Source organism: Brassica napus, chromosome C7 (assembly GCF_020379485.1).
Source record: "Brassica napus cultivar Da-Ae chromosome C7, Da-Ae, whole genome shotgun sequence".
NCBI lineage: Eukaryota > Viridiplantae > Streptophyta > Magnoliopsida > Brassicales > Brassicaceae > Brassica > Brassica napus.
The window spans coordinates 16,231,386-16,255,354 of record NC_063450.1 but is presented as its reverse complement, the minus strand read 5'-3'; the positions used below and the strand labels follow the sequence as shown (position 1 = coordinate 16,255,354).

Genomic DNA, 23,969 nt, shown 5'->3' with positions numbered 1-23,969 from the left:
CGTGACGTCGTATTCACTAAGCTCGATGGCCCACTTCGAAAGTCTACCCGAGTGATTGGAGTTCTGCATGACGGTTCGTAGTGGTAGGTTTGTCAGGATGATGATCGAATGAGATTGGAAATAAGGCCGAAGTTTCCTTGCTGAAGTCATAACTGCCAGCGCCATCTTTTCGAGTGTCGAATAGCGAGTTTCTGCGTCCGTCATGCGTTGGCTGGTATAGAATATTAGGCGTTGCTCGTAAGATAACGCTTGAGCTGTTCGAATGCTTCCTCGCAGCGTTCGTTCCAAATGAATTTCTTGTTGCCGCGCAGCAGGTCGTAAAACGGGAGGCATTTATCAGTCGATCGTGATATAAATCGATTGAGGGCTGCGATTCGACCGGTCAACCGTTGTACCTCGCGACTGTTTTTGGGACTAGGAAGGTCGAGGATGGCAGTTATCTGCTTTGGGTTCGCCTCAATCCCCCTTTGAGTGACTATGTATCCAAGGAATTCACCGGATGTTACGCCGAAGGTGCATTTCGTTGGATTAAGCTTCATCCCGTACTTGTTCAAAATGAAGAAACAATCTTTGAGATGGTCGATATGGTCCGTTGCCTTTTGGGACTTTACCAGCATGTCATCAATGTACACTTCCATTGTGGCTCCCAATCGCTCGGCGAACATCTTATTGACGAGTCGTTGGTACGTCGCGCCAGCATTCTTTAGACCAAAGGGCATTACTTTGTAGCAGTATATCCCGCGGTCAGTGATGAACGCCGTTTTCTCTCGATCGTCTGGATGCATCATTATTTGGTTGTAACCGGAAAAAGCATCCATGAATGTCAGTAGCTCGTTTCCCGCTGTTGATTTGACCAGTCGATCAATGTGAGGGAGAGGAAAGCTGTCTTTAGGACATGCTTTGTTGAGGTCTGTGAAATCGACGCAGACCCTCCATTTGCCATTCTTCTTCTTTACGACGACTGGATTTGCTAGCCATTCGGGATACTTCACTTCCGTGATGGAACCTGCGTTCAGCAATCGGTCGACCTCTTCGTTGACGGCCTTTGATCGTTCGGGGCCGAGCTTGCGCCTTTTTTGACGGATTGGTTTGAATGTTGGGTCGACGTTGAGCTCGTGTGTAGTGACGCCCGGGTCGATCCCTTTCATGTCGGAGGTAGACCAAGCAAAAGTGGAAACGTTATCCCTGAGAAACGAAATGATATTGCCTTTCGTGTCGTCGGGAAGGTGGGCGCCGACTCGGACGATCTTGGTTTGGTCACTGTCGTCGATGGTTACCTCGAGAATCTCTTCCTTGAAAGGGTATATCTTCTGGATTGGTTTGGCGACTGAGTTAACGTGGGAAGTTGCCTTGCGGTTTTTTATCTCGGCGACGAGGAGATCTCGAGCAGCTGCTTGGTCGCCCCGAAGAGTAATGATCCGTCCATTGTTACCAGGAAATTTGATACATTGGTGATAGGTCGAAGGGATAGCCTTCATCGCATGGATCCATGGTGTGCCCAGGAGTGCGTTATATGGAGCGTGAACGTCGATGACGGAGAACTTGACGTTTTTGGCGATGCCTTCGGCGTACACTCGCAAGCGTATCGTTCCGAGCATGGTCTCGGTTGACCCGTTAAAACCTGTTAGCGATCGCGCGGAAGGTTTCATGTCGTCGAGGCTTTCCCCCATCTTGACGAGTGTTCTTTTAAAGATGAGATCGACTGAACTGCCAGTGTCCACGAGGACTTTGGTGACCGTGCAATCACTAATTCCGACGTCAACGAGGAGTGAATCGTTGTGCGGATCTGAATCTCCCTTGTATGGAGGGATACGGAGTTTCTCCGTCTTCTTGATCTTGACTTTTGTTATTCTCTGAGTGAAAGGGTTTCGCCGGGTGGTGGCGAGAACACGTTCGATCTCTGGTGTGGATGCCTTGACATGATGTATCTTAGAATGGATATCCCGCAGTGAGAGTTGCAGATCGGCGATCTGGCGGCTAGTCAGAGAGTCTGAGCCGTCAGTCGTTTGTGCAACCTCACCGTTCGTAGGGTTTGCTTCTTCTGTTGGTCGTTCGACTCCAAGATTAGGGTTTGCGGTTGCGAACAACCTTCTTCTTGCCGTTTCCGCCCTGTCGTTTTCGCCATCTAGGGTTCCGAGAGCAGCAGCGAGTGCGGCCAGACGGTCGCTCGTGGCTTTGTTGGTTTCTTCTTGTTGGATGAAACGTGCCATGATGGCCTGCAGCATCTCGGGAACGGATTGGTTCGGTGCGACCGGAGCATCGGGAGCCGGCGTAACAGAGACCGACGGTCGGTTACCGTCAGCGGGTGTGTCGTCAGGACTCATACTGAGTTTGTGAACGTTACTCTGTAAGGCCCCACGGTGGGCGCCAAATGTTGAATACGAGTTTGGTAGGTTGAATGATAGTGAAATGAACTCGGTTTTAGTGGGTCTTACAAAGACGTTCTATTCACAATATGAGGTAAACAATCGAGGTTACAAAGAGATTAGAGAAAGAAGGAAAAAGGTCGGAGCTTTGTTGAAAGGCTCAGACAGAAACACTAAGCAAGGCGATTGATCGTAAACCCTAGATCTTGCCGTCAATCTCTTAGTGTCTATTTGCGGATCCCTTCCTTCCTTCCATTTGTTCTCCTTTTATAGGCTCTACATGTCTCTCACTCGTTCGCCCTGGCAGTTTGGGCTTAATTTGATGTTTAATGGGCTGTCCAGCCGAGCGATAGCTTGATGGGCCGATACTGGTCCAGTCGGTCATTTGATCGTGAGGCTGAGTCGATCGAGCGATGGCCTGATGATCCAAGACTGATCCAGTTGATCGGGAGGCCCAAATGATTAGCTTGGATTCCAACACCGATCGTCATGTTAGATCCTGGTTAGTCTCCTGATAAGATTGGTCCGAATCTTATTAACCGACGGGCCTTGTGTGAGAATGCTAAATTCCTCTCTAACACATATCGTAGGAGTAGGAATTTTTTTACGAAAAACAAGAGGGTGTTTGACAGTCCACCTCCGGAAATTTGTGGGAAAGATTTGAAGATACAACTAAGAGATTTTGGTGCAGAAAGGACGCCAGACGTCGGTGGACATGAGCGTTTTCCGGTAGATGCTGTTGGAGAACTACATAACTGGCACAAAAAAAAGTATTTTCTGGGATCTGCCATACTGGGAGGATCATCTGCTAAGGCATAATTTAGATGTCATGCATATTGAGAAGAACTTTTTTGACAATCTCATGAACATGATCCTTAATGTTCAAGGTAAAACAAAGGATAATTTGAAGTTAAGACTGGATTTAGTCGATATATGTGCTCGTTCAGAACTTCATGTTGATGAGAATGGTAGGGCTCCTTTTCCCATATACCGACTTGATGCAGAGGGAAAAGATACGTTCTTTGATTGGATTTCAAACGATGTGGAATTTCCAGACGGTTACGCATCAAATTTGCGTAACTGTATCGACAGAAAGGAAGGAAAGTTTACTGGCTTGAAAAGCCACGATTGCCATGTAATGATGCAGCGCCTCCTTCCGTTCGCCTTCAAGGAACTATTAGCACGAAATGTTCATGAAGCAATTGCAGGGATAAGTGGTTTCTTCCGCGATTTATGCACGAGATCAGTGACTCTTGAAGGTATTGAAAATTTGAAGACTAACATAGCCGTGATTCAGTGCAACCTTGAGAAGATATTTCCTCCCTCATTTTTTGATGTTATGGAGCATCTTGTTATTCACCTGGCAAGAGAATTGGAATTTGGTGGTCCTGTGCAGTATAGATGGATGTATCTGTATGAGCGGTATATGTTCCATTTGAAGAAGATGGTGAAAAATTTAAGTAGGGTAGAAGGTTCTATAGTCGCACAGTTGATCAATGAAGAAACTTCAAACTTTGCCGAGTACTACTTTCCAACAGAAGTTCAGACCAAAAACAGAAGACCTGCTCGGCATGATGATAGAGGCAAACGGGCAACATATCATGTTACGGTTCCAGACATTTTCACAGACGTTGGACGACTTAGCGGAAAACCAAAGGACCGTCGACTTACTGAGCAGGAGCGCAGTCATTTGCAAACATATTTGCTCACCAACTGCGAAGATGTTCTTCAATATGAGAGGTAAATAAATTAGCTTACAAATTTTTATTTTAACAAGTTGAAATTTAAATCTTAATTAATTACATTATTGTCATCATATACAGGATTTTCATGGCAGAAAAGCGGTTCGAGTATAGATACGCCACAGAGGACGAACTAGAATAAATGAAGTAGAGAGAATTTTCTGGATGGATGTTTACTTATGTGAGTGCTTTAAACAAATTAAAATATATTTTATCACATATTTATACTAATTCACATTTATTGATATAACATATATATATGTGCTATTAATAGGTGTCTGCTGGTTTGGCCAGAGGTGAAACATTTGACGATTGGATACGTGAGATGGTCGTTGGACCAAACTTTGTTGTGAAGTCATATCCGAGATTTTGTACTCGAGGATATGCATTCACAACTCAGAAGATGAGACGTTCGAGTACGACTTATGATGTTGGCGTTTGTTCTGCATCAGGAGATGATGTATACTACGGACACATACATGAGATTTTGGAAATCAAGTATTTGGGCATGGTTGGATTGCGCTGTACTGTTTTCTATTGTGATTTGCACGATAACACTCCAGATCGAGGTGTGAGAACAGATGCATTTGGTGTTACATCAGTAAATTCGAGGCGAAAGCTGCAATATTATGATCCTTTCATTCTTGCTTCTCAGACCGATCAGGTAATTAAATGTTAATTATTCGTAATGATTCATCATCATATGTATTAATTTATAATTTTACTAATAATTTTCTAAATGTTACAGGTTTGTTATATCAAGTACCCCCGGGTAAGGAACAGAGATGATCCATGGGTTACTGTTACAAGACTCAACCCGAGAGGCCGAGTTCAGGGAAGTTCTGAGCTGGAAGACCCACTACAACCAAGCACATCCGGCAACTTAAGTGCAGCAGAAGATTTAGCTGGAGTTGGCCTTGTAGTCGATTTAACCGACTTCGGAGAGGAAGCGGTCGTTCACGTAGAGGATGAACCAGTGATTGGAGAGTTTCACCAAGATCCAGATTCAGATTCATCTGGTGATGATGACTCGGAAACAGACTACCATTGATTTTTTATTTTTTCTTAAAAGAAATACCGAGGAAATTCCGTTTATAAAAAAACGTTCGAGATTTTGTTCATTCGATCTATGGGATATCCACATCGATCGATGGGATAATCTAATCGATCGACCACATTGTTACGCTTTGTTCCATCTTAGTGATCGATCAATGCGTTTTTGGACATATATCCATCGATCGATCCGTTTATAAAAAAACGTTCGAGATTTTGTTCATTCGATCTATTGGATATCCACATCGATCGATTGGATAATCTAATCGATCGATCACATTGTTACGCTTTGTTCCATCTTAGTTATCGATCGATGCGTTTTTGGACATATATCCATCGATCGATCAGTTTATAAAAAAACGTTCGAGATTTTGTTCATTCGATCTATTGGATATCCACATCGATCGATGGGATAATCTAATCGATCGATCACATTGTTGCCCCAAACCCTGTTTCCTCGGAAAAGCCTCGGAATATTCCGAGGAAATTCCGAGAAACACTTGATATACTCGATCGATCGATCGATTCGTTTTTGGACATATATCCATCGATCGATCCGTTTTAAAAAAAAATTGACGTTTTGAAACCCCAAACACTAGTTCCTCGGTATTTCCTCGGAATATCCCGACGGAATTCCGAGGAAGAAAAGGGTTTCCTCGGAATTCCCTCGGAATATTCTGAGGGAATTCCGAGGAAATAGGGTTTTTAAACCGAAAACAACGTTTTGCGGTTTGAATAACACCTATATAACCTTTATTAAGTGTCTTACGTTCATTATGAAGTCAAAAATTTGTTCCTTACCCTATAATAAACACTTTTCCGATTGTATGAACGAAATTCCACAACATAAGAGAAACACTTATACACTTTAATGAACGGTAAAGGGAATACTTTCAATTCGTTTTGAAATTTGTTATTTCATGGTTTATGCTCATCTATACAAAGAATCCTCAATGGTATGCATTACAATTGTATAAGAAATGAAATACGACAAAAAAAATTGATGTTTTGAAACCCCAAACACTAGTTCATCGGTTTTTCCTCGGAATATTCCGACGGAATTCCGAGGGATATTTTAGTATCCGTCGGAATTTTATCGGAATATTTTCATTTTACCGGGCAAATATTTTGCGAAAATTGAAATTAGAATTCCGACGGAATTCCGACGGATAGTATCCGTCGGACCCTAGGTTTTATAACCACGAGCCGCTTCTTCTTCCCCATTTCTCTCTTCTTCCTCTGCGCGACTCCTCTCTCCTCTCCGGCGATTTCCCCCTGAAATCCGACGATATCTCCGGCGATCTCCCCCTTCTCTTACACAAATCATGTAAGGACCCTATCCCACTCTCTTAGGTTCTATTTGTTAGATTTTTTTGTAGTTTTGATAGATTATTGTTAGGGTGATTGGTTAGGATTGTGATTTGGTTGTATAATAGGTTTAGAATTGTGATTTGGTTGAATAATTTGTTTTGTTGAATTGATTTAGAATTTTTTTATAATTTTTTTATTTTTTTGTATTTATAAAATCGATTTTTGTATATAAAATTGATTTTTGTATTTTACAAAACGATTTTTGTATATAAATTCGATTTTTTGGATTTTACAAAATATTTTTTGTATATAAATTCGATTTTTTGGATTTTACAAAACATTTTTAATATCTATAAAAAAAATTTTGTGATTAAAAACTATTATTTGGGATTAAAAAAAAAAAAAAAATATATATATATATATATTATTAAAAATATTTTTTGTAATTATTAAACTATTTTTTATTTATTAAAACTATTTTTGTTTATTAGAACTATTTTTATATATTTATTAAACATTTTTAATATCTATAAATCTTTTTTGTGATTAAAAACTATTATTTGGGATTTTTTTTTAAAAAAAATAATTTATATATTTCTATATTTATTAAATATATGTTTTTAATTTACAGGTCTCATGATGATCAGACCCGGCCTCGACAGCGTCGTGGTCGTGGTGGTTCGGGGAGCCAGTCTCGGGATTCCAGCCATTTTCAGGATTCCCCTTCGCCCCACAGCTCCTACCATACATCTCCCTCTGCTGCACCCGCTCCTGCTCCTCCGGGTCCTCCGGGAGTGATGAGTGTTGCGGAGTTGGTTCAACAGCCCGGTCGTGACCATCTTCCGTATCTCACTCCGTATCCACATGGACGGGGTCAAACATGGTAATTAAACATTTTTTTTTCTTTAAATTTGGATTCATTATTAACCGTTTGTTCTTTTTATTAGGTTCAACCGATCCGGGAACGGGATCAGCGCATGGATCAACCGTATGATGTACTCGGCCCTCGACAGGGGACATCCGACTTTCACTCACTTCCCTACAGACAAGCAGCATCTGTGGTTTTGTCAGTTTGCGGTAAGTATTCTAATTTTTTACTTATATTTTTAATCTTTAATATAAATTTTCTACTAATTGTGTTTTTTTTTCAGCAAGAGTTCAACTGGAATTCCGATGAGACGCTCTTTATCTATCACCACTTCGTCCATAAAGTTATGGACAACTATGGGAAGCAGATCCACGAGTGGAAGAAGAAGTGGGAAATCAATAAGGTTCGATTTAATTTATTAAACAATTTTTTAATTTATTAAACTATTTTTTTATTTATTAAACTATTTCCTTTTTTTTTTTATTAAAAGGTCCCAAAGTCGATGAACGACACGGTCTGGAAGGAGTTGTGTGCGCATTGGGATAAGGAAGAGACGAAAGAAACTTCTTCCACCAACTCCACCAACCGCAGGAGCGACCGTAAAAGGAAGGGCATCTACAAGCATAACTTGGGTGCTCAATCTATTGCCACTCTGGGAGATCGCACGGTAAGTTCAACCGCTTTTTCCTCAATTATTTGAGTTTCAGAATTTTAATTTATTGTGCACTTCTTCTAATTTCTAATGTTTCTTTAATTTATGTTTTTTTTCAAGGCGAAAGAAAATGATGGCGAGCCGGTTGATGATCTCGCCCTAATGAGGAGGGCGTATACCAACAAGAAGACCGGCCAGATTGATGACGGTCTTATGAGGGACGTGGTCGACCTGGTCCAAACTCAGGTGGTAGAGGAAGTGTCTCAGCTTCAAACCGAGGATGACGCTTCGACGGCTTCGACCAACTTGTCCCGGTTTCGAATCAACGAAATCGTTGAATCGGTAAGTTCTTTTTTTTAAAGTTCAATTTATTTATTTCTTGATTTTTATTTTATCATCAGTTTATATTATTTAAATTTGGCTATTTATATTTCAGTCGGTTCCAAAGAAGAAGGGACGTTTGGTCGGTTTGGGTCGTCGCTCCCGGTCGGCTGCTCCTTCTTTTGCACCACCGCCATATGTTGATCCAGAAGTTCTTACGGCTCAGCTGAAGGACAAGGATGATCGGATATCTGCGTTGGAGACCCAGATGGCAGCTCAACAGGCGGGCTATGAGACACAAAAGAGGCTGAACGAGCAGATGATGGAGATGATGAAGAGGATGTACCCGAACGAGGTGTTCCCGAACATTCAAGACCCGTAGTTTTTTTTTTTTTTACCAAAAACTCGGAATGTTTTATTTTTATTTGTAGAACTTTGAATTATCTAATATGTTTTCAGTTTTAATTTTAATTTTATATTTTCGAATTTAAATTTCACAAATTTTAATTTAAAAAAAAAAAAAAATTTAAAAAAAAATTTATTTTTTCGAAATTCCGAGGAAAAGCACCCTCGGAAATTTCCGACGACCTTTTCCTCAGAATAAGTCATCGAAATTTTTTAAAAAAAATCCGAGGGAATGTTCCTCGAAATTTTCCGATGGGCTACGTTCCTCGGAAATTTCCGAGGGCCACGTTCCTCGGAAATTTCCGACGGCCACGTTCCTCGGAAATTTCCGAGGACCACGTTCCTCGGAAATTTCTGAGGGCCACGTTCCGAGGAAGTCCTCCCTCGGTATATTCCGAGGAACTTTCCGACGATCTAGTGGTCCTCGGAGTTTCCTCGGAAATTCTGTTCCTCGGAATTCCGTCGGAAATTTCCGAGGGATTTCCGAGGAAAAATGAATTTTCGAGGAGTTATTTCCGAAGACTTTTTTCGTCGGTATGTCGTCGGAATAGCGTTATTCCGACGACATACCGACGATTTTTTCCCTCAGTATGCCGCTGTTTTCTTGTAGTGTCTTGATTCGTGTTACTTGCAGTGTATAAGAACCTTGGAGAATGAAGATGAAGACGATGAACCCAGTAACTTAACTCAAAACCTTTAATATCACAATTTTCGAAGTTGTTCAGGACTCTGCTGACTAAAACCAAGAATGATACTGCGGATGAAAACTAATTGCGTCGATTGATAACACACTACTTCTACAAACTTATCCCGTAACTATGGTGTAGAATCCCTAATCATTGGTATATATATATATATATAGGTTCATTGCTCATCTACATAAAATGCCACATGTTTATTTAAATTTTACACAAATAATAATAATCATCTATTATGTAACTTTTTTAGTAATACAGTATGTGGTGGTCAATGCTACGTGGATTGTCAAAGAGGCATGCACAAAGTGTTTCCACAAAGACAATGGCTTGTTTTGCATGTTGTGTCTGCTCCTTTAACTGAATCGAGGACAAATCACAGATCCAATCACCTTTCATCTTTAGAACCGCAACTTAACCCCATAAAGAAAAGAGAAAAGATTCATCTAAAAGGCAAGAGAGAAAATGGCAGAACAGAGATCAAGATCAACAAAAACCTTCTTCGCTCATCTGATTCTATGTCTCTTTCTTGTCTCACAAGTCTCCATCGCCTCTTGTAGCAATACGAGTGTAGGAGTGAACTGGGGAACAATGGCGAGTCACCAGCTTCCACCTGAAAACGTGGTGAAGATGCTAAAGGACAATGGGTTTACTAAGCTAAAACTGTTCGAAGCCGACCAAAACATCTTAAACGCTCTAACTGGTTCAGACATCGAAGTCATGATCGGAATACCAAACCGGTTGCTTAAAGAAGTCGCTCAAGATCCAGCGTTAGCAGCTTCATGGGTAGAAGAGAACGTCACCGCTTATTCTTACAACGGTGGAGTCAACATCAAGTACATAGCTGTCGGAAACGAGCCTTTCCTTCAGACATATAACGGAACATACGTTGAGTTCACTTTACCAGCTCTCGTCAACATACAAAAAGCACTAGAGGAAGCTGGTCTGAAAAACGTGAGAGTCACGGTTCCTTTCAACGCAGACATATACTTTTCGCCGGAATCAAACCCTGTTCCATCAGCTGGAGACTTTAGGCCTGAGCTCAGAGATGTAACGATTGAGATAATCAACTTCTTGTATACACATGATTCTCCTTTCACGGTCAACATCTACCCTTTTCTAAGTCTTTACGGAAACGCTTACTTCCCTGTGGATTTCGCCTTCTTTGATGGGAGTAACAACTCTCTGAGAGATGGAGATCTGGTTTACACCAATGTGTTTGACGCGAATCTCGACACTTTGGTTTGTGCAATGGAAAGATACAGCTTCTTGGGGATGAAGATCATCGTGGGAGAAGTTGGATGGCCTACGGATGGAGACAAGAACGCTAACGCAAAGAGTGCAAAGAGATTCAACGAGGGAATGGTAAAGCATGCTATGTCTGGTAATGGAACTCCGGCGAGGAAAGGAGTGATCATGGATGTTTATCTCTTCAGCCTTGTGGATGAAGACGCAAAGAGTATTGCTCCGGGGACTTTTGAGAGGCATTGGGGCATCTTCGAGTTTGATGGTAGACCCAAATACGAGCTTGATTTGTCTGGTAAAGGTGATGATAAGACTCTGGTTCCTGTACAAGATGTGAAGTATCTTCCTAAAACGTGGTGTGTTCTCGACACTAACGCGTTTAACCAAGATGACTTGGCTGATAACGTAGACTACGCTTGTAGCTTATCTGATTGCACAGCGCTTGGGTTTGGTTCCTCTTGCAACCATCTTACAAACGTGGGCAATGCTTCATATGCTTTTAATATGTATTATCAGATGCATGATCAGAAAACATGGGACTGTGATTTCTTGGGGTTGGGTTTGATCACTGATGAAGATCCCTCTGATGATTTTTGCGAGTTTCCTGTTATGATTGATACAGGAAACTCACCAAGGTCACAGCCTCCATCTTCTAGAGTGTTGGCAATGGTTTTAGTTATTTTGGTTCTTCCCCTTTTGTAAACAGTCTTGCAAATGAATCTTTCAAGCTAGAGATTGTCTCTTACGTATAATTGTATTATTAATATATAAACGCCAAGAGAGAGTCTCAAGAGAGGGAATAACAGAAACAAAATGATATTAGAATCAGAGGATGTCGGTAAACATGTCAGATTCCTTTTTGCGATAAAGTACTTTCCCAAACATGTCTTTCAGCTTCTCATGGCGAACCATCTCGTCCAGGATTTTATCTTCAGACACAACTTCGTTTTCAATAAGCTTGTCCTTCTCGTTGGTGGGAGAGAAGACCATTTCGGATATTCGATGCTTCTTGGTTTGCTTACAGTACTTTCCCCACTCAGTTGTGCCTTTAACCATGAGATGGTAAGTGTACACCACCCGCTTTTGACCGATTCTGTAAGCTCGACTTATGGCTTGCCGCTCAACAGAAGGGTTCCAAACGACGTCTAGGAGGACAACTCTCGAAGCGCCGACGAGATGAATACCCTCCGAACACGCTCCTGTTGATGCCAGTAGCACTTTAGATTTACTGTCTGGTCTGTTGAAGTTGTTGATCAGATGCTGTCTTATAGTTTGTTTAAGTTGACCATGCATGTAGAGAATCTCTTCACCTTCTGTCCAGCCAAATACTGCATTCAGCTGGTCTCTGATCAGCTCTAGAGTGTCAATGTATTGGCTAAACACCAAGACTTTCTCGTTCACTGTTTGACTGAAGCGGATGAAGTCGATCAGGAACCTAGTCTTCGCACCTTCCTTTGAGTCAAGCCTAAGGCTCTCCAGGACTTTCAATGCTACTGGCCCAATTGTTAACTGCTCCTTGTTCGTCTGCTTGCAGCACATATACAGAGATGGGTGTACAGAAACAGCTGAAAGCTTGTGCTCAAGCTCAAACGTGTTTTGAGAATGGTCAATTCTCTTCAAGATTTTCTCCTGTTGAAAAGGAGGGTTCAACATCACAACACAGTCTCTTAGACCAGGAAGGCTTTCTCTCAGGATGTTTCCTTTGTGGACATGAACAAAAGGAGCAATCATATCCTTTAACTCCGAGATCCCAACCTCTTCATCGAACCTCCCGTTTTTGCCTTCTTGGCTCAACCTCGTGAGATCTTGGAGCCTCGAAGAGATCTTATCTGCATAAGCTGGTCTTGTCAGGCACAAGACGTTAGAAAGCTCCTTGAAGTTATTCTGGAACGGTGTCCCCGAAAGAATGATACGTTTCTCCGTCTTGACTTCAGTGAGCACTTTCCAAATGCAACTGTTATGGTTCCTCGGTGTGTGGCCTTCATCAAGGACCAGCAGCCCGGGCAACTCTAGCAACATCTTTCTAAACTCTTGCACTTCTCCGGCGCACCTGTTCCCGGCGAGCTTCTCATACAGATTGTAGCTGATTCCAAGAATGCTTTTCTTGTTCCTCCAAGAATATAGCTTAACCATACGGACAGAATCCTTGTTTCTCCTAAGGTGTCTGTTTCCCTTTAGAAGTGAGACAGCTGATTGGTTCTCTTGCCCTGAGAAATCTTGACTACTCATGTTGTAAAACGGAATGTTTGAATTCCATTTTTTGAACTCTTCTTCCCAAGTAAGCATTAAGCTTGCAGGAGCTATCACCACAGGATGGCTCTCTGGAAACTGTTCTAAGTATGACTGAAGAAACACGATGGTCAAACGCGTCTTACCAGTTCCAGGCGAGTGAGAGATAATGCATCCGCCACTTTCTTTTCCCACTGAGCTCTTCAACTCGTCAAGTTTTGTTGTCCCAGCTAAGTTATTCCACATAAATTCAAAGCCTTCTTGTTGGTGTGGGTACAGAGTATTCTTTATTCCAGGGATGTATTCCCAGACTGTTCCTTGTGTATTTTTCAAAGACTCCATATCTCTGCTGCGGTCTGAAGCTTCAAAATCAAGACTGTCAAGTAAAGGGTTACCCTTTTTGTCACTGCATGTCTTCTTGTCATTAATATTAGCTCGATACTTGTCCTGCACAATGCAGAGGAAAGAACATGTTCAGAACTAAAAACAATATCAACAAGTAATAAGTGTAGTAGCACAAAGGATGTTACCATAGTAGGCGAGACATCTCTGATCTCGACGGAGACATAAGAACAGTAGCGGCATTTTAGACCAACTTCTTCATCAAGTACGAAGTCATGCTTCCCATTGCTACATGACACATCTCCACTCTGAAGCAAAAGACTTAATTTCATGTCTTAACAATGACAAGAAAAAAGCATGATCATCAGGAAAAGAAAAACCAGAGAATAGTATTCTTACTCTAGAATGAGCAGAAGAGCGTACACCTTCCAATGATAAAGCTAAGGCCATATCTTCCCACAACCTGTCTATCTCTTTCTCCTCTTCTGTTTTCTCTATTGGCTCAGGCTCCTCCTCACAACCAAATCTAAGGTTTACATGAGTCGAAAGCCATGGTTTACCACCTTCCTCACAAAATGAGTCTCCTTGCTGATCAGTCACATTCAAGTGCTTCTTCTTTTTCTCCCTATGGTATCTCCTTCGTTTCCTCTCTCTAACTATAGGATATTCACCAGAGCTGTCTCTAACTATAGGATCTTCCCTAGTATCAAACTCTGCTGTGTCTTCATCTTCCCCGGAGCAGATTTCTTGGTCGAAAATCTTTGTTCTGTCCCAAACAGATTTTGCTAGCAGCCTAAATACATCCAAATCATTCTTCTTATAATAATTCTTCGGTTTCTCCCTCTTATATACTCTTTCACTTGGGCTCTTGTTCTTCACTTTAGAAGTGTTTCTGGCATCACCACCAACCTCATCATCATCGTCAGAACAATCAAAACCACTATCAGAGCTCCCTGTATAAGTAGAATCTGAGCTTTCCTCCATGTAATCAGACGAGTCAGACTCAACATCTTCTTCTTCTTCGTCACTATAGTCATCTTCACCACACACTTCTTCTACAGAGCCTTCTTCTTCAGAGCTAGAGCTAAGACTCACAACCTCGTCAGCTTCTGAAACCTTCTCTTCACCCCTCAAATCACCATCATCCACATCCATATCACAATCGACACTGCAATCATCATCATCGGGAGTTTTCTCCTCATCAATCGAATTCACATCAACCACAGGCGATTTCGATTCTAAACTAGGAGCAATCACTGGTGATGAGCCTACATTATCATCATCCTGCTTACCTTTCGGGTAGATAGTCTCCACGAACTCGACATCATCGTCATCTTTCCTCTTCTTTTCACGTCGCCGTTTCGGTTTCGCCGGAGAAACAGAATCACGCAAGGAATCTCTCTTCTTCCGCCTCTCGATCCTACTCCTAGATTGATTCTCCACAGAGATCCCCTTTGATTTGTTCAGAAGTGAGTTCAAGTACGATTCCGTCCTCGAACGAGTTCTTCTGCCGACGCAAGTAGTCATATCCATGGTTGAATTAAGAAGCACAAGCAGGATTTTGCTTGAGAGAGAGAGTGTGAAATCGAAAACCCTAGCGCAGAGATTTTGCCGTGGAGGGAAGAAGGAGATGATTAAGTCATGGTGCTACTTTTTTCTTTTGTTTCCTTTGGCGGTAACGTTTCAACTTTTTTCTCCAAAAAGGGTTTTCGTCTTCCTTATTTGGGGGTGGGACCGGGTTTTATTGTAATTGTTGAAATAATTAGGGGTTAAAGTGAAAACGTTTTGGGAACTTTTACTAACTCTACGGTTTTAGGTAAATTCTTTAGAATCTTTAGATAACTTTGCTTCAATGCCCATTGGTCGGAATTGTTTCGTACCGGAACTTCGAAGTTACAGGTCCAACAACTGGTTGTCAGCAACAGAGGTATTTTAATAGGTCCAAGTACTAATATTTCCTTTTTATTTCTTGTTAAAGTGATGCAAAAAAAAATATCAGATTTGTCTATGATATTCTTTTGGAGTTTGGTTGGAGTTTAATTAACTGAGAGTCCGACAAGAAAAAAATGTATAATAGAGAGTAATTAAAAGTGCAAATATTAAAAGGAAAAACAATAATTAAAGTAAAAAAGATTTTTACTGTGATTAATAGTGGATTGGATAGTAAGTTTTCTTAATGATACATTTTATTACTAATTATCTTATGACATCTACCTTCACAAAATTTATGCTATAGTTCTCTCTTTTTGTATGAACGATTTACTTTCACAACACACTGACATAAAAAATAGTTGAATGACGATTTTATTAAACCGACAGCTTTTTTAAACGAAAAAATTATGAAAATATCATCTCAGTTAATTATATACTATAATATATTCTTATCATGACATGAAATTTTCTTTATAACAAGATTAAAAACATTCTGAAAGAAAAAAAAAACTATAACATATTGCAATACTAAGTGATAGATGATGTAGGACATAAGTGACTAATAAATGCAATGGTCAGATATTAGCTTGAACAATTCAATGGCTAAAATTGTTTAGTCTTTGTTTGTAGAAAATGATAAACGACGTAAAATAGAAATAACTAATGAATACAATGGTTATATCTCAGTTGAAAACATTTAAACGGCTAAGTTATTTTCATTTTATCTGTAGAAAGTGACAAATTATGTAAGACATGAAGTGACTAGTGAATGTAATGGTTAAATCTTATCTAGAAAAATTCAATGGCTAAGATTTCTCATCTTTTTTGGTAGAAAGTGACAAATTATATAAAACATAAAGGTTGTCCGAAAAAAATATATAAGACATGAAATGACTAATGAATGCAATGGTTAGATCTTGGCCGGAAAAATTCGATGGCTAAGATTGTTTCGTCTTTTTTAATAGAAAGTAAAAGATTATGTAAGACATAAAATGATTAATGAATACAATGGCTATATTTTGACGAAAAAAATCAATGGCTAAAATTGTTTTATTTTTTTGGTAGAAAGTGACAAATTATATAAGACATGAAGGTTGTCCAAAAAAAAAAAGAAGACATGAAGTGACTAATGAACGTAATGGTTAGATATTGGCTGAAAAAATTCAATAGCTAAAACTGTTTGTCTTTATTTTTTTGTTGTAGAAAATTACAAATAATGGAAGGTATGAAATGACTAATGAATACAATGGTTAGATCTTGACTGAAAAAATTCAACGGCTAAAACTTTTTCGTCTTTATTATTTTGTTGCAGAAAATTACAAATGATGCAAGATATGAAATGACTAATGAATGCAATGGTTAGATCTTGACCGGAAAAAAAATCAATGGCTAATTTTTTTCATTTTTTTGGTAGAAAGTGACAAATTATATAAGACATGAAAGTTGTCTAAAAAATATATACAAATATAAGACATTAAATGACTAATGAATGCAATGGTTAGATCTGAAAAATTGAACGACTAAGATTGTTTTGTCTTTTTCTTTATAGAAAGTGACAAATTATGTAATACAATGAAATGATTAATGAATGTAATGGTTAGATATTGACCGAAAAGAATCAATGGCTAAGATTGTTTCATCTTATTTTTTCTTTGTAGAAAATGACAAATGATGTATATCATATTAGCATGAATGTATGATCTAAGTCGTGTAATATATGATGCTTGTTCAGAATAAATATGTGGTGGGTTAGTTATTAGCTGCAAGTTTATATGCAGGTATACAAAATAGTTTTTTGAAAAAAAAAAAAAAATATTTAGTGTAAGTAAATAACTTCATCCAACTTGGTTAAGTTTTGGAAACGTAGTTCATTAGTTCTCAATCTGGGTTCGGAAAACATAGTAGAAAGATAAATATTAAAGAAAATAATAATTTACAAATTAAATTTAGTTGGTCATGTTACACTTTAAATTAGATGGGATTGCTCTTAACCACACAATCATATTTCATGTGATTAACTATCTGCTAGTATCTTGTTACTCTAACTGGAGAGTAAAAAAATATTAAAAATTCTAAATAGTAAAAATATCAAGGGTGATTGGTTGAGTTTTATAAATTTTCTTAACTTTAATTTTAATCTACGACCTTAAAATTACCAATCATGATTTAAATCAATTTTTAAAATTATCAATCATGATTTAAGTCAATTCACTAAAACAATATTTTATATGGTGTAAGAAAAATACATTACTCTAGAAATAATTTTTTATTATTATACATCTACTGCAAAATATCATGTATACTATTACATCACAAATTTTAAAGCTAAATTACAAGTTTACAGCCGATCAATCTTTTGTCTCAGTATTCTTTTTTTGTCAACAATTTGATATATTGCTGGTAAAAGGAATACAAGAAAGTTAAGAGGACCAAGATATTACATAATTCTGATCGTTTATCCTGGCCATTTTTGCAAGCAGGTCTGCATATTGCGTACAAGTTCTAGGAACAAAAGAGAAACTGAAGCTATTGTTTTTAGAGTAATTCCAAATGTCTTGAATAATGGATGTTGTCCACTTTAGCTTCTTTATGACTTCCCAAGCTTGCACCTGATGTAAAATTTTAATTAGAAGCTGGCAGTCACTTACAAACATAACTTTCTTGTAAGACAGTTTAACCATTTGTTGAACTGCTAGCAACATGGCTGACGCTTCTGCTACCAACGGAGAGATCGTTTGATGTATTGTAGAACTTACACGGATACGAAGAGTGCCTTCTCTGCTGTGTAAGGACCACCCGATGCCAGCTTTATCTGTTGGCGATATCCAAGAAGCATCTACAATGCAGTATTCCTTAGTTTCTGGCCGGAGAACTTCTTGAATGGAATTGATCTTGGAGCGTTGAGGTTGCTCGGTGTGTACATTAGCTTTGATCATCTCCTCCATCCAAGTTTTGTAGTCCAAGTGAGCTGCATGTATAACACTGAGAATATGATCTCTTTTATTCTCAAACAATAGCTTGTTTCGCATTTTCCATATTCTCAATCCAAGAAACCATGGTAAAGTGTTTTGCGGGTTTCTATCTTGACTGCTAAAGAGGCCAAGTACGGTCTGCGGTATTATATCTGCTTGATTAACATCAATAGCTGTGCTAATTTCCGAAAGAGACCAAATCTCTTTGGCTACTTTACAGCAGAAAAGCATATGAGATAGTGTTTCAACTTCCTCCCCGCATATTTGACAGTCTCTAGCTATTTTAATTCGTCGTTTACCTAAATTATCAGCTACTGGGATTCCATTATGAAGAACTTTCCACCAAAATATTTTTATCTCAGGGGGAATACTAATTTTCCATAGTCTAGCTGACAATTGATTCTGTAATGTTGAAGAAGGTAAAGAGGAAACCTGAGCATCTTGACTTGTGTTAATGTCCAGTTGACGCTGAATATAATATCCTGATTTGACCGAGTATGTTCCAGAGGTAGTATAGGTCCAATGAAGCTTGTCTTTACCACCAGTAGTACTCGGTCTAATGCTGAGAACAATAGTGACGTCTCTTTCCTCTATCAAATTCCTAAGCTTCTGCTCATCCCAAACTTTTGTTCCTGGAATAAACAAGTCCTTGACCAGGAGATGAGGGTAAGCGAAAGTTCCAGGGGTTTTAGGGATGAGGAGATTTGATTGAGGAAGCCATTTATCTTTCCAAAACCTGACTTGCTCTCCATCTCCGACGATCCATCTTGTACCCTGGCTAATAAGAGGTTGGGTTTGTATTATGCTCTTCCACGCATAGCTCGATGTTGGATAGCAGCCAGCTTCCATAAAATAGACTTTCCTGTAATATTTAGCCTTGTATACCCTAGCCAATAAGGTAGAAGGGCATGACATTAATCTCCAAGCTTGTTTTGCTAGGAGGGCCTTACTGAAAGCAAACATATCTCGTATTCCTAAACCCCATCTTTTCTGGAAGCTGTGATCTTGTTCCAAGCTATCCAAGGTATCTTATGTCTGTCTTTAGTAGCTGACCACCAAAATTGCCTCATCGCTTTCGTAATTTCCTGAAGCAAAGTTTTAGGCAGTAAAAAACATGAAATTGTATATGCAGGAAGAGCTGTTATGACTGCCTTAAGAAGGACTTCTTTAGCAGGAGACAAAAACTTTGAGTACAAAACTATCCAACTTATTCCTTATACGTTGTGTGATATATTGAAATGTCTCCTTTCTATTTTTACCTATATACTCAGGCAGTCCTAAATATTTTCTAAAACCACCTATTTTTGATATTCCCAGAGCATTCATTATTTGTTGTTGGAGATGGTGAGGAGTACCTTTACCAAAAGTGATAGCCGGATTTGAGAAGTTGACTTCTTGTCCTGATGCTTGTTTATATAGATTGAGGATATGAGACAAGTTTTTTGTTTCTTCAGGTGTGGCTTTGCAGAAGACTAGTGAGTCATCTGCAAAAAATAGATGGGAGATGGCAGGGCCACTTCTTGAGGCTTTAAAACCATGTAATTTCTTTGCATGGTTGCTATTTTTAATCAATCTAGATAATCCTTATGTACATATAATATAGAGATATGGCGAAATAGGATCACCTTGCCTTAGTCCACGCTTTGGTTTAATCTCTCTAGTTGGCTCTCCATTGATCAGTACAGAATAGGAAACTGTACTGATACATATCTTGATCCACTCCCTCCATTTTGAGCAGAAGCCCATTTTCATCATAACTGTATCAATAAACTTCCATTCAACTTTGTCAAACGCCTTAACAATATCCAATTTCAATGCCATAAACTTATTCTTAAAATTCTTGGTATGCAAGGAATGCATTAGTTCATGTGCAATCAACACATCTGTTATGAGGCGCCCAGGGATAAAAGCAGATTGGTTTTCAGATAAAATATCATTCAGCCAAGGGTTTAAACGCTCCGCCAAGATTTTAGACATCAACTTGTAGACTACATTGGCTAAGCTTATAGGTCGATAGTCTTTGATGGCTAAAGGATTCTCTATTTTGGGGATTAAGCTCAAATAGGTTTGTTTAATTTGGGGTCTAAAATAGATTGCTCAAAGAAGAGGTTGGCGTAAGAAATAACACCTGATTTGATTGTGTTCCAATGGTACTGAAAGAAGCCAGCCGTCATCCCGTCTGGTCCTGGAGTTATCCGGGTTCATTGCAAATAAAGCTTTCCTTATCTCCTCCTCAGTGACTGGTCTAGTGAGGCTCGCATTCACTTCTTCTGATACTGTTCTAGGAATACCATTTAGAAGGTCAGGCTCAATATTCACTCCATTACTCTTATATATAAAATGAAAGTAATTGATAGAGTGAGTATGTATATCCTTAGCTTTAGTATAGATATTCCCACGGTCATCCTGAACATGGATGATTCTGTTGTAGCTTCGTCTCTGCTTTGTTTTGGCATGGAAATATCTTGTATTTCTATCTCCTGCTTGGAGCCATAGAACCCTACTTTTGTTTCTCCAAAACTCCTCTTCATGCCTATATTGCAGATGAAGCTCAGTTTTTAGAATCCCAAGTCGATCATAATCAATAGTCGGTGCTTAATATGCCTTTTGTATATCTGTTTTTAGTTGTTGAATAAGTTTACCTGAGTTGGTATTTTGTTTGCTTCTCCACTGGGATATTGCTCTTCGGCATTTGTTGATGATTTGATGGATATCTTTACCCGAAAGGCTAGAACATTCTTCATTCCACACCTGATTAATAACATGTCTCAAGTCAGGAAACAATCTCCAACGGCTATCATATTAAAAAAAATTCCTTCTCTTGCATTTCTCTGCTTCAGTATTAACAAGTAAAGGTCGATGATCAGACCCAATCCAAGGAAGCAAGCTAACATGAGCAGCGGGATACATTTCTAGCCAATCACAATTCGCTACAGCTCTGTCTAATTTGGACATAATGGTGTATTTCGCTCTTTTTCCCATCCAAGTGAACTTGCCTCCTAGAGTTTTGAGATCTCGCAATCTAAGAACAACTAGCATTTTGGTAAATAGTTTTAGCGAGGAGACTGACTTTTTAATGCCTCCTTGTTTCTCTGTGGTGTACTTGACATCATTAAAGTCTCCAATCATCATTCTAGGCTTATTCTGAAGAAAACCTGCATGCTCAGAGTTTATAATATGGTGCCATTGACTCTCTCTATATTTTTTAACAGGATTTCCATATATATAAGACAACCAAAAAGTATTGGTGCCATCTTCAAGTGTCATATTAGTACAATACAGATTAGGGTTATCCAATAAAGTTATATATCTTGACCCTTTCATTCCAAAAAATTGCAGAACCTCCACTCCTACAAAAGTGTTTTAGAGTTTAAATCAGTTAATAACGTAGGTACCATTATGTTAACGAAGGTTCGTTGAAAAAAAAAAACTTAGGTACTATTTAAGAAAAGATGAAAAATAGAGGGCCAAAATGTAATAAATAAAAACGTGTCGGACGAAATGAGAAAAGTATGCCGACGCGTTGATCGGTTTAAGCTCGTTTACGATTCAGTGTATCCGTAGATGCACACGGTGGGGTGAATTGTGATTCAAATCGGAAACCTCCATCGATTTTTGTTTGGATCTCTCAGATTTTTTGTTTGATTTTGCATCTGAGAGAGACCAGATCCGAAGGAGGAGGAAGAACAACAAAAATGCAAGCAAGGCGTGGCCAATCGTCGTATCGAGATCGGACGGACGAGTTCTTCGGCATCGTCGAAACTCTGAGGAGATCAACTGCTCCGGATGCGGCGAATAATGTGCCGTATGGCGGTGGTGGTGGGGGAAGGAGAGAGGATCCGAGATCCGCCGTGGCAAATCAATCGGAGTTCAAAAAGAGAGCTGCTGTCATCGGTTTAGCTATCAATCAGACGTCGCAGAAGCTATCGAAGCTTGCTCAACGTAAGTTTAGCAATTCGCCTCGTGGATCTGGATAACGTGGCTTGCTTAGGAGTTAGAACGATCGTTTCTGAAGATGTAATTAGTTGTGGAATTAACATAGAATTATGATAGAAACGCTAAAATTTGAGCAGCATAGTCACTGCCATTGCTTGCACAGAAGCATGATTGATGTATAAACATCACATACCTTCATACGTCTTTGGCATTACTACTAGAAGACCTTTAGCATTGATAATAGTAGCTGTTGTTTTTTTTTATATTTTTGCTTTGTTAACTTTGTCATTTTGTTGAAAATATCAGTGGCAAAGAGATCATCAGTTTTCGATGATCCCACACGGGAGATACAAGAGCTGACGGCGGTAATCAAACAAGAGATCTCTTCTCTGAATTCCGCTCTGATAGACCTTCAAGCTGTACGCAACTCCCATAATGATGAACGCACCATCTCTAGAGACACAACTACTCACTCGGCAACTGTTGTTGACGATCTTAAGAATCGCTTGATGGACACTACCAAAGAGTTTAAGGATGTTCTTACTTTGAGAACCGAGGTTCTTTCTTTGTTTTCCCTTCAGATTTTTTCTCTTTGATGTTGATGCTAAAGCTGAGAGCTTTGATTTACTGGTCTGGTGTTCCAGAACATGAAGATCCATGAAATTCGAAGGCAAAGATTCACGTCTAACCCTTCAAAAGAATCAACAAACCCGTTTGTTCGCCAGCGCCCTTTGGCTTCTAAGCCTGCTGCTACTCAACCTGCTCCTCTTCCATGGGCAAGTAGCTCTTCTTCATCTTCTTCATCGTCTCAGTTAGTCCCAAGGTAATGAGTGTACTACTAATTAGATAACCACTGTTTCAAAGTAGAACTTACCTCTCTTGAGATATCCCTGAGAATGATGTGATGGCATTTACGAGAGAATTCAAGACCTTTGTATATGTTGTGCATTTACAGGAGACAGGGGGAGGCCGAATCTTCTCCATTGTTGCAGCAGAGTCAACAACAACAACAACAACAACAGATGGTCCCGTTGCAAGACACTTATATGGAGAGCCGCGCAGAAGCTCTACACAACGTAGAATCAACAATCCATGAGCTAAGCAATATCTTCACACAACTAGCTACCATGGTTTCTCAGCAAGGGGAGATCGCTATCAGGTTCGTCAACACCAAACTGTGTGTAAGAAACATTGAACGTTTGAGGAAAAGGAAGTAATATTATGTGTTGTTGAAAATTGGTTTGTACAGGATCGATCAGAACATGGAAGATACATTGGCGAATGTGGAAGGCGCACAGAGCCAACTGGCCAGGTATCTCAACAGTATATCATCAAACCGATGGCTCATGATTAAGATTTTCTTCGTACTGATTGCATTTCTCATGGTTTTCCTCTTCTTCGTGGCCTAATATTGAGATCGTTAAAAAAAAATATTCTAAAAGAGTTTCAAACATCTAGACATGGTTCTTTTCTTCTGTCGTATCTTTCTTGACATGTAAAGAATATAGAGAAAATGATCTTAATGCTCTATGTTCAGATCAGTGGAGATATACATATATATATATATATATATATATATATATTGCCAAATTTGTATGTGAAATTGATTTACGCTGCCCAAACGCTTTCGTGATTCTGATTCTTTTTAACTACTATACATTTTTACCATTCATACTTTTGTTTCTCAACTCTATTTCTCTCTTTTTGAATTTTGATAGTTGTATGTGTGTATATATATATATATATATATATTCAGAGATCAAAACAGTGACTAGTGCCGACAAAAACATTCAGTAGTATTGTATCGTGATAGATTTACGTTTATTAATCATCGTTGTAAAACAGAGCTTAGATAATGAGAGAGTATTTGGTTGTATAAGCAACTTCAAATTCAATCTCT

General features: G+C 39.2%; 3 protein-coding genes across 3 annotated transcripts; 2 read left to right on the top strand and 1 right to left on the bottom strand.

Annotated features, from left to right (window-relative positions):
* Positions 1–9,709: 9,709 nt before the first annotated feature.
* Positions 9,710–11,407, top strand: LOC111208250 (glucan endo-1,3-beta-glucosidase 8-like). The gene has a single exon (XM_022707189.2). The coding sequence runs from the start codon at positions 9,879–9,881 to the stop codon at positions 11,358–11,360; it is 1,482 nt and encodes a 493-aa protein (XP_022562910.1). The 5' UTR covers positions 9,710–9,878; the 3' UTR covers positions 11,361–11,407.
* Positions 11,378–15,032, bottom strand: LOC106439595 (SNF2 domain-containing protein CLASSY 4). Its single transcript, XM_013881076.3, has 3 exons — positions 13,629–15,032; positions 13,418–13,537; positions 11,378–13,334 (listed from the first exon to the last, which is right to left on the bottom strand). The coding sequence occupies exons 1-3, from the start codon at positions 14,760–14,762 to the stop codon at positions 11,484–11,486; spliced, it is 3,105 nt and encodes a 1,034-aa protein (XP_013736530.2). The 5' UTR covers positions 14,763–15,032; the 3' UTR covers positions 11,378–11,483.
* A 6,597-nt stretch (positions 15,033–21,629) lies between these two features.
* Positions 21,630–23,610, top strand: LOC111212197 (syntaxin-32-like). Its single transcript, XM_022713640.2, has 5 exons — positions 21,630–22,075; positions 22,376–22,626; positions 22,714–22,892; positions 23,025–23,228; positions 23,319–23,610. The coding sequence occupies exons 1-5, from the start codon at positions 21,829–21,831 to the stop codon at positions 23,476–23,478; spliced, it is 1,041 nt and encodes a 346-aa protein (XP_022569361.1). The 5' UTR covers positions 21,630–21,828; the 3' UTR covers positions 23,479–23,610.
* The last annotated feature ends 359 nt before the right edge of the window (positions 23,611–23,969 follow it).

Excerpts from the sequence above, each read along its gene's own strand:
- LOC111212197 (XM_022713640.2), top strand. The coding sequence starts at position 21,829 with ATGCAAGCAAGGCGTGGCCAATCGTCGTATCGAGATCGGACGGACGAG. Across the intron at positions 22,076-22,375 it reads GCTATCGAAGCTTGCTCAAC|TGGCAAAGAGATCATCAGTT; the intron begins GTAAGTTTAGCA and ends TGAAAATATCAG. Across the intron at positions 22,893-23,024 it reads TCGTCTCAGTTAGTCCCAAG|GAGACAGGGGGAGGCCGAAT; the intron begins GTAATGAGTGTA and ends GTGCATTTACAG.
- LOC106439595 (XM_013881076.3), bottom strand. The coding sequence starts at position 14,762 with ATGGATATGACTACTTGCGTCGGCAGAAGAACTCGTTCGAGGACGGAA. Across the intron at positions 13,538-13,628 it reads GCTCTTCTGCTCATTCTAGA|AGTGGAGATGTGTCATGTAG; the intron begins GTAAGAATACTA and ends CTTTTGCTTCAG. Across the intron at positions 13,335-13,417 it reads GAGATGTCTCGCCTACTATG|GACAAGTATCGAGCTAATAT; the intron begins GTAACATCCTTT and ends TGCATTGTGCAG.
- LOC111208250 (XM_022707189.2), top strand. The coding sequence starts at position 9,879 with ATGGCAGAACAGAGATCAAGATCAACAAAAACCTTCTTCGCTCATCTG.